The sequence below is a fragment of the Mesoplodon mirus genome (assembly GCF_964341445.2).
Source record: "Mesoplodon mirus genome assembly, chromosome: 18".
Lineage (NCBI taxonomy): Eukaryota > Metazoa > Chordata > Mammalia > Artiodactyla > Ziphiidae > Mesoplodon > Mesoplodon mirus.
Genome location: NC_138994.1, coordinates 841,892 through 851,843, shown reverse-complemented (window position 1 = coordinate 851,843; position 9,952 = coordinate 841,892). Strand labels below are relative to the sequence as shown.

General features: G+C 52.7%; 2 protein-coding genes across 3 annotated transcripts in view; both read right to left on the bottom strand.

The window, feature by feature from the left end:
- COL1A1 (collagen type I alpha 1 chain) overlaps window positions 1-9,952 on the bottom strand; it is a 239,087-nt gene that overhangs the window by 138,255 nt on the left and 90,880 nt on the right. Inside the window, exon 1 of one of the 2 annotated variants that reach the window (XM_082604419.1) lies at window positions 4,910-4,914. The exons of the other annotated variant lie outside the window; for it this stretch is intronic. The gene's annotated coding sequence lies outside the window, so the exon portion shown is untranslated. Of the gene's footprint in view, window positions 1-4,909; window positions 4,915-9,952 lie in introns of those variants that run through there. 2 annotated transcript variants of the gene reach the window in all.
- MRPL27 (mitochondrial ribosomal protein L27) lies at window positions 4,973-9,932 on the bottom strand. Its single transcript, XM_082604460.1, has 4 exons — window positions 9,861-9,932; window positions 7,635-7,766; window positions 7,157-7,224; window positions 4,973-5,410 (listed from the first exon to the last, which is right to left on the bottom strand). The coding sequence occupies exons 1-4, from the start codon at window positions 9,898-9,900 to the stop codon at window positions 5,204-5,206; spliced, it is 447 nt and encodes a 148-aa protein (XP_082460586.1). The 5' UTR covers window positions 9,901-9,932; the 3' UTR covers window positions 4,973-5,203.

Here is a 9,952-nt window from a genome sequence, read left to right as displayed (position 1 = left end):
GAACATCTGAAGTTCTAATCTGGTTCTCTAAAAGTTTTTTGTTTTGTTTTACATCAGCCTTTAGATCGATTAAAAAAAAATAACTGTGTTTAGCGTATCAGGCACAGGCAGTAAATATCAGAGCATTTACACTTTGCTGACTAAGGATTCACAGACCAGCCAGCAGGTTTAACCCAGGCTGTGACTATGCTGTTGTTGGGCTAGCACAACTGTTTCCAAAGTCTTATTTTTGGAACTTAGGTGGGACATGCCCCCTGTTTCAGCCCCTTCCACTCCCATCCTATTACACCAGGTCCCAGTCACCTGCTGTGACCATTTTGAGCTTAGCCCAGTGGATGGGGATCCAGACTGAGGGCTGAGTTAATTGCTCTGAGGTGGCAACCCAACACCGGTGTGGGTTCAGAGCTCCCTCAGGCAATTCTAATTTGCAGGCTGGCAGGAAAACTAAAGTCCAGCCCCAGCCCCACTGCTCTGGCCGGTTTGTCTTGGCCCCATGAGTCAGAAGCAATGTGGGGCCAGGAGTAGGCTTCATGGCTCCATCCTCTCCCCTGTCCGGGTCACTGAGGCAAGTGCGGGTGCAGCTACTCGGACTGAATTCCTGGCCGACAGTGTCCCCCACCCTCATCTTTCTGTAGGGTTAGCTCAACCGAGGCTTGAGCTTTTTGAGGCTTTGAAATCCTCCCCTGGCTGGGCCCCTGGGGTCAAAATCGGAATAACAGCCAGGCGGAAGTGGGGTGGGGGCCGGGGGCCTGGGCCCCCAGAGCTGCGTAAGAATTCCTTTGGAGGGAGGGGAAGAGCCTGGGGAGAGAGGCTTTTGTATTTTGTGCCTGGTTTCCAGGACAACCACAGACACCTCAGTTCCGTCAGAGATGGGAGCAAAGACCAGAGGACAGTTGGCCTTTGGAGCCCTGTCACCCGAGCTGATGGGAAGTGGCGGGCGAGGGGGGGTGCAGAGTAGGGCTGGGAGGGGATCGGGACTGAGAGGTGCAGAGATCTGGACGAGGTGGAGCTCCCCTGGCTGTCTTCTCGGTTTAGCAGAAGCCTAGCCTGTTCCCGCCAACCCCTTCTCCTGCAGGTTGTTGAGGGACCCTCGTGGCTGCCAGGCCTGCAGAGTGGAGTGCCATCTGTGGGACACTAGGTCCTGGCATGGTACTGACCAGGACAAGCAGGGGCAGAAGCTGAGAATCTGGAGAGCTGCTCACAGACACCATGGCTCTGAATGAAGCTGCTCCTCTGGGCCAGGGATCCTGGGTTGAGGGTTGGCCCTGTGGGGATGGTGGGTGGGGCCGGCGGAGGGGGGGAGCCCATCCTGTGGCTGTCTTCAAGGTCATTTAAGGCCAGTGCCCTTTCTTGGCACCGCTCTGCCACTGCTGTTCCCTGTGCAGAGATCACCGCGGAAAACAGCCTCCTAGACATAGTTGTGGCCACTGGTGAGTACCCATTGCTGTCCCAAGTTCAGAGTTGGGGCAGATGCACACTTGGCCCCTCATCAGAGGCCAGAAGTCCAGCTTCTTCATCTATAGGGTCACCTAAAGCGAGCCACTTGGGGAGAATGCTGTGTTTGGCTAGTATATGAACCCTGAGGTCCCTTCCCTGCTGTGTTCTATGACGCTACAGTCTACGGTAGCGGAAGAGAGCCTGGGCACCAGGAGTTTGACTTCAGACCCGAGTCCTCCCTCCCCTGCCTCCTCAGATCCAGCTTCTAAGGGCGTCCGCCCCGCCGCAAGCTCCTTCTCCTCCCCGAGTCCGTCCCTCTGTAACTCCCTTACACACGTCACTCCTTCCTGGGCTGCAGGAAGACAGGATAGAGCTGCTCTGTCCTCCCGCACAAATCTCTGCCACAGGGAATGGATGCAGCAGCGAACAGGGAGCTGCCTGCCCGCTTCCCCTGCACGTCAAGCTGATACTAGTCCCAGGCAGGTCATTCCCGCTCAACTTCTGGAGTGGAATTTCAGTCGGGGGAGGTGAGATGGGTCTGTGCCTGCCAGGCCCAGGCTGAGCCTCTGACGCCTGGTGCCTCTGGCGGGGAGGAGTTTCATGCCGCACGGCCAGCCTGTCGTGCTGCCGTACCAGCGAAGCCCCAGGGCTGCCACGTCCTCTGCTCTCTGCTCAGTATGGAAGGGGCCTTTGGATCTACTCTATGGACCCGCATCTTCCGGTCTGGGTTCCCTCTGGACCAAGGAAGTAGTGTGGAAAGGGTTAGCAACATCCTGGCCAGCCTCCTCTCTGGCCATTGTGAAACAGGACCCAGTACGGGGAGCTGCTGGTGAAGACAGTGGTCTCCCAGCTCTCCAGGCAAGGCCCACAGGCTCCTAGCTCCCAGGGGAAAGTCCAGAGCCAACTTCTGTGGGTGGAGACTACCGTGTTGTCAGTCCTCTTCCCAGGGACGGGGCACCACACGGGATGCTGGGAACAAAAAGCAAACGAAATCTCCAGATCTGTAGCCTCCCCAGGCTCCCACTCCAACTCTGAGCACCAGACAGAGGATGGAGAGGTGGGGACACAAGGTGCTCTCTGACTCTCCCACGAGGGTCATCAGAGCTGTCACTGCCAGACTGTGGAAGAATGAGCTAGTGGCCAGAAAGGGGTGCAATGTCTTTAGACCCGAGTGCATTTCAGAAATGCTAAGGGTCTGGGCTTTGTGCCTTGGACTGGTGGAGGGAGACAACAAGATGGGGAGAGGACATGGGGACAAGAAAGGGTTTGGGTTCTGCCCTGTTGCTCACTGACCCTAAACCCTGAGCTTCAGTCTGAGTCATCCTTCGTGATCCCCAGGACTGCCCCTCTCCCTGCTTCAGCACCATGGGATGCCCCACTGAGGTCCAGGCAGTGGAAAGGCGCTGAGGGTCCCAGGGGATGCAGGTGAGGGAGGACCGTGGCGGGGAGAGGTGTGTGCCAGGGCCTAGTGTGGCTAGGGGAAGAAGGCGAGGAAGCCGAGAGAGACTCCTTGGAGAGAAGCGTGTGTGGTACCCTGATCTTAGGCTCATCGTGATGGAAAGGGTCCAGATGGAAGCTGGAGAACAGCTGCATAAGCCTGCCTGGCTCCCTTAGTCACAGGGCTATCCCCAGGGGGGTGAGGTATTGTGTGGGGCTATGCAGCAGCTACCAGCTAGCCCTATGGGAGCCAGCTTGCCTGCCCAGCTATGGAAGTGTTCAAAAGAAGGACCGGCGGCAGCAGATGCACCAGCTGATTGCACAGCGCTTCTGGCTCTGGGCCTGCAGAGAGGTAGGTGAATGTTCAGCCCTCCCAGCCTTGAGTGGGAGAACTGAGTTTTTTTCCTTATTACTTTTTTTACTGTATGTAAATGCCTCATCAGAGCCTCTGGGACAAGGAGAGGACCACGGATGGCGAGCCCCAGGATCTGGCTAGAGGCCTCACTTCACCTCTTCGGGGAGAGGAACGGACGGCAGACCCCAGTCCAGGGAAGCGATTTAGGCAGAAGAGCTTCCATGGAACCAACAGCCCTAAGATTCCACTGGTCTCCAGGAAGGAGCATCACTGGGGGAGAGGAGACACAGGAAGCAAAGTCCACGGAAAGAGCATGTGTGTGTGGGGGGGGCGGGGTGTGTGTGTGTGTGTGTGGCAGGGGGCGGTGTGTGTGTGTGTGTGGCGGGGGGCGGTGTGTGTGTGTGTGTGGCGGGGGGCGGTGTGTGTGTGTGTGTGGTGGGGGGCGGGGTGTGTGTGTGTGTGTGGCGGGGGCGGTGTGTGTGTGTGTGTGTGTGTGTGGTGGGGGGCGGGGTGTGTGTGTGGTGGGGGGCGGTGTGTGTGTGTGTGTGTGTGTACGGGAATGGGTCGTGTCTTCGCTCTACCTCCGCCAGCTGCCATCCAGCCATGAGGAGGCCCTAAGGTCACTGCCTGCACTACCACCCAGCCATGGCTCTGCTCACCCACCCCAGGAAGCAGCCACCTGCCTGCTCAGGGACACACTATAGGAGGGAACACGCTCTTCCACCTTGCCCCTTCCCACTTCTCCAGGGGACTGGTGGGGACTGGCAAGGACAGCGCTGAGCCTATGGAGACGCTTCCAACCATCTCCCCGAGCTGGGCCTTGGTACAAGACCCTACGGGAAGGAAGCCAAAGTGAACCTCAACAAACCCTGAGCCACCTTTGCAGGAGGTGGGAAATCTGGGGTCATGCCCTGAGAATCAAGGTGACAAATTCAAGGCAGACCTCCAGAATTAGACTTCTCTGCCCTCAACCCCTGGAGCTCCTGCCTTCAGGGCAAAGAAGAGTGCTTGGGAGGAAGGCACTAACTCTGCAAGCCCTCTCTGGGGCTGCAGCCAGCAGCGCCTACCTCCAACAGCCAGGACGTCTGTCCACCCCGGCTGAGACTTCCTTCCTCGCCCTTGCACTCGAAGCCAAGCTTCTAAAGGTCTTGGGTTGACAATGAAGGCCTGCCCCCAGCCCACTCTAGGCCCAGACTGAGTACTCCTAAAGCCAGATTCTTTGCTGCAGTTTACGGTTTGAGATAAACTAAGCATCAGGAAAGAATGAGAGCGAGGTGTCTCTCTGGGTAACAGGAAGAAGCCCATCTGTCACCCATTCTGCCTCATCACTGGAAGGACCCTGGTATTCCAGGCCAGATGGGGCCTCTCTGCTCTGGACCCACAGAGGCAGGAAGGGGTCTGCCATGTGGCCACTTCTGGGGCTGCCGCCCCAGCTCCCTCTGAATGTGGCTCCAGGAGAGGAACATGACCACGCTGGCTTCCTCTGTTGGCCCCTTGGTCACCCCCGCCCACTCTTCCCCAGCGACTTCTGTGGGATCCAGGAGGGGAAGGCGCAGGAACACCCTCAAGCACAAGCACTCCTCCTCCTTACCCTTCGGAGGATGGTGCTAAAGGGATCCCCTCCTCAAAATGAAGTCCCCTCTTCTCACGTCCTCACTCTGACAGGCCTCTTTCCTGCTTTGAGGCTCCCCACTGTGTGCACTTGAGAACATGGATAACAGATCAGTAAGCCACTCCACCCAGGTTTGTCCCCAAATAGCAGAGACTCACGACTCCAGCTAACTTTATTTTTGGCCCCAGGTCAGGTCTCCCAAAGGGCTTCCCGGCCAGTCACTGCACAGTCTCCTGCAGTCACCACCAAGCAGACTTCTTCCTTGGGAGGCCTTGTCTTCACTCCGACCCTTGATGACGTCTGGTACCACCCTCTCCTGTCACCTGGGCTCCAGTCTCTGTCCAAAGGCCTCGACCAGGAGGTCAAAGCATAGCTACCAGTTTGAAGGTGCCCTCAGGCTTGGCAGGAACCACGTGGACAAAAGTCTTATAGAGCACAGCCCCCTCGGGCAGCCTGGTGACCAGATCCACAGCCTCCGAGTGGCTGGGACTGGGCACGTAGACCTCCTTAGTGTAGCGGACTATCCCCTCCTCCAGAGCATACAGGTACTTCTTCTTCCCCAGCCCCACCTGCAACACACAGACCTGGTCAGCTGGACAGTCAGGGGGCCCATCCCAGGGCTCTAGGGTAGACTCTTCACAAGGATTCAGGCCCTGGGGCCAAAGGGGAGGATTCAGAAAGCTCCATCTCAGGTTCCCTTTCCCACTGCTTGGTAATTACTCCATCACAAAGGTGGGAAAAGAAAACTCCAACAGCCAATCCTGGTGGTTACTCAGGGCTGATACCTGGACCCATATCTGTGCAGCTGGCCAGAAGCCACGCTGGATAGATGCCCAAACCAGGCCCAGGAAAATGTCTCTAATCACTGCTCCTGGGAGTTTGCTTCGCTGAGGCTTAACACAACACTAGTTTGATATACATTTTCATCTATATGGTGATCTATAAAGTTTAGGCTCAAAGCTATATGGATAATGCATACGCTAATTAAACAAAATGATATCAGCTAATACTTATGTCACGCTTACAGTCTGTAAGCACTGTTCCAAGCCCTATTATATACGTTAACTCACTTGATTCTCACCTTGTGAAGTAGGTACTATAACTAACCCTGATGTTCAGGTGAGAAATATGAGCAAAGAGATTAAAGAAACTGTGTATTATATATTTCTTTTCTTTTCTTTTTTTAACTATACATATAGCTTTTTTCTTTTAGAACTTGAGCTTGCATGTGTGGCCATTTTTACCCAGCATTATTCAATATCTCCCTGATTAAGAGAACAGACTGGTTCAAACCCCAGCACTACCGCTTACTATTGTGTGATCTGGGCAAGTTAATTTATTTCACTGTATCTCACTTTTTTTATCTGCAAAATGGAGATAAATATTAACTATTTCATAGGGTCATCTTGAGGATTAAATGAGTTAATAATCAGAAAGAGCTTAGAATACTGCCCAGGTCACAACATATTAGCTTTTATTATTATTATTTTATTAAGTCTGAAAAATTAACACAGCCACATACTGAATGTCTCAAGTTCTAAAACAAAAATAAAGCTACTATACATACAATCAAGTCACATACAAATTAGCATTTTTGAAATAATTATAGGTTACTATCAGTCTTTCTGTGCCTACTAAAATTGCCAAAAAAGAGGTAAGAAGGCAGGAGGAAATTGATTACAGAGGAAACTAAACTAATATTTTAAATAATGTAAAGACTATAGTACAGGTCTGTGTTAAAGAACTTTCCTACCTCAGCAAGTAATACCAACTTGCTGAAACTGAAATCCCTGCCTGGTATGGACCTAATTTCTGGCCCACAAACTGAATTCTATTTTATTAAATTCAAGTTATCTTTCAGCCATCTAATAATAACTTTAATTAAAGGAGGAATTCTTAAAAATAAGAAAAAAATGAATAAATTGAAATTAGTTTCCCAAGATTAAAAAAATATCTTAAATCACTAGAAATATCCTCTTCCAAGAACTGGGGGTTAGAAAGGAGACCCCAGAGAACCAAGCTAATGCTGTTACCGAAGCGAAAAAGTGATTTGGAAGTCAAGCAGACCTGTCACTACCCACCCCCCCACCCCAGCTTCTAAGTTTCTGGCACCCTACCTGTAAAACAGAGATGACACCTACCTACCCTAGGGATGGGGGTAAGGATGAAATGAGATAATGCAGGCCCAGGAATCAGCATGACACTTGGCATTTGGTAAGCACCCAATAATTGCAACTGTTATAATTACTATGCTCAGGAGCATGGAGAGGTGAAGAAAAAACGGGGCGGGGTGGGGGGGAAACAGAGCAACTCACATGGGCACCTGGGTGCCAGCGGAAGTGGCGCTGAGTCGCAAGGATGTTGCCAGCATGAACATAGTGACCTAGAAGAGAAGTCCATATGTGTGCTACCTTTGGGCCCCCACGATGAGGCAACACAGCGAACTGCTAAGAAACCACGGCAGCCCTCGCTTTCCTGGCCCAAATGCTACATACCAACCTCTAAGCCTGCCCCTGGATAAGACCAACTCCCCGTCTGACACAAGGAGCCCCGTCTCCCACCCGGCAGCCTCCTCCGCAGTCACATGGCCAAGGTTCCCACCTATCTTCTCTTCCTCAGCCCCTCCACCCCGCCTCAGGTCTTAGCTGTTTCTTTAATTTGCAACTAAATGTTCTGGTGAGCAAAATGGAGTACAGGACAGGGCACTTGTGTGGTTTGCCCGCTCTTCAAAGGAACGCCGGGACAGCAGGGTAGGGTGCTAAGTGGAAAGTGGAAGCCAGGTCACACCCTTACCCTCCATTTTCTTGAGGCCAAAGCGTTTGCCTGGTGACTTCCCACCGAGGTTCTTAGAGCTGCCGCCTGTCTTTTTGGACGCATATCTCGCAGCAAGAGCTGTGGCCTGAGGGGGGCTCAGCAGGGCTGTAACTGCGGAGAGAACAGAAACGTTGTTCAAACACAGCGGCTCTCCATCAGACTCCTTCTCTGCCTCAGTGGGTCATTTGCTAAGCTGAGAGGTGGCAGGGGGCAGTGTCAGGGGAGGTGAGGAAGGTGTGTGAGCAGAAACGCCACTTGACTTTGTGGGTTGTCGGGGAGTGTCTGAGGTCCTTGGCCTCCCCCACGACAGGGGATACGTCATTCTCGTATTGTCCATGGTGTGAGCACTATATGAGCTGCCTGTGGGTGGCCTAGGGTTGAGAGGAGGGAGTAAAATATTAATGGAAAAAAAAATAAACACCATGTGCCCTTGGTCCTGACACATCCAGTCCTACTGAAGAGAAACAAAAGCACAGAAACAGAAGCCAGCAAGAGGACACCACAGAGCTGCCTGTTTCAGCCTCACTCACCATTATGCCCTCAAGGCTCAATGCACTGTGGAGGGGCCAGACCACAGAGCCCAGCAAGAGGACACCCAGAGAGAGCCTCCTGCTTTGACCTCACCCACCACTTTCTTAGCCATCACCCATCCACTGCACATCAGATACTAGTAAACAAAAAGGGCAGCCTCTGTGAGGGTGACTCCCACAGGCTCCTGTCCATTTCAGAAGGCTGGACCCTTTCTCTGTTCGGGAAGTCCATCAAGCGCAGGTCCAACCAAGAAGACTGACGCCCTGCCCTTGTTAATCTGACCTCTCCATACTCATTCCAAAGTGCTCAATGGTATTTATTTTAAAAAGGAAAGTGAACTAAAATTCATAATGAGCAGGATGGAAGCCCTGTGCTATATGACAAGCCCAGGAATGGCAGTCCTGGCATTCAGGTCTCCAGATACAGCTATGGTTAATCAGGGTCATGCCAGAGTCTTTAGAGAAGGCTTGTGGGTCCTGGAGTCTATAAGTTCAGAGTTCCTAAAACCTAGGTTTCTGAAGATTTAATGAGAACAGAGATGAGCTGGGGCAAAGGACCAGAGATGAGGACTTACAGAGACAACATGTTAAATGGCCAGCACCAGGATCTACCTACCTTTAAACACCTATTCATTTATTCACTCAATCTCAGGAACTGGACTTTGCTTTACGTAACTTACCTCACACACGAATCTTTGCCCCTCACCCTACTCCCCACCCTCCTCAAAGTACACAATGCTACCACTTACACAGCTGCTCAGGCAGAAATCAAAGAGTCACTGCAGATTCCTTCCCTTTGCTGATCTCACATATCCAGTTCACCAGCAAGCTCTGCGGATCCTATTTCCGAAACGGATCTCAAATCCACCCATTTCCCCCCAAGTTCACTGACACTAACACCCTGACTAAACCATCTCTCCTCAGGGCTACTATTACTGCTTCCCGTCTGGTTTCCTCATTTCCACTCCTGCTCCCTTTAAATTCACATAAGAGCAACAGTTTGCCTCTCAAAATGGAAAACTGGGTCAAGTCACTCTCTAGCCCCTCACTCTCTTACAGAGCCAGGCCTCCTGTCATCCTTTAGGTCTTAACTTACATGTTACCTCCTCAGAGGGCTTCCCTGACCACCCAACCTAAAAAACAGACACAGACACATTTTTCCCCTTCTGTCACAGCAGTTGCAACAATTCACAACTATTTTATTTACGTGCTCATGTACTGGCTTATCTATTAGAAGTAACCGTCCTGGCGGTAGAGACTATGTCTTCATCTTCTCTGCTGAGATCCTCAATACCTACCACAGTGTCTGGCACAAAGACCTCAGTCTCCTGAATGAACAGATTAACTTTTTGAGCGCCTATGTGCCAAAAGCAGTAACCCATTTTTGTAGATAATGGGATCCAAACAAACCTAGACACGGGAAGCGGAGAACCGTCACCCACCCCTCGGCAAGCTATTTGCACGCCTGGCAGGGAAAGGTCACGTGCTCCGCGCCCCAGCTGTCACATGACCAGTGACTACCGCCCCTCAAACCTCGTGGGCCCCGCACACTCCCCCCAGTCCCCTCCAGCCCCCAGGGTCATCCGTGGGGAACGACCTCCAAGCCCCCAGATCCCTGCAAGGTCTCCACTCCGCCTCCACCCCTCGCCCGGCGACTGCCACGACGGCCGTTTACCAGCTGTCCGCGTCCTCTGCGACAGCACCGCGAACGCCATGTTGGCCTTACATTCGCTTCCGGTCTGAGAAATCTGCTTCCGCTACCGGAGA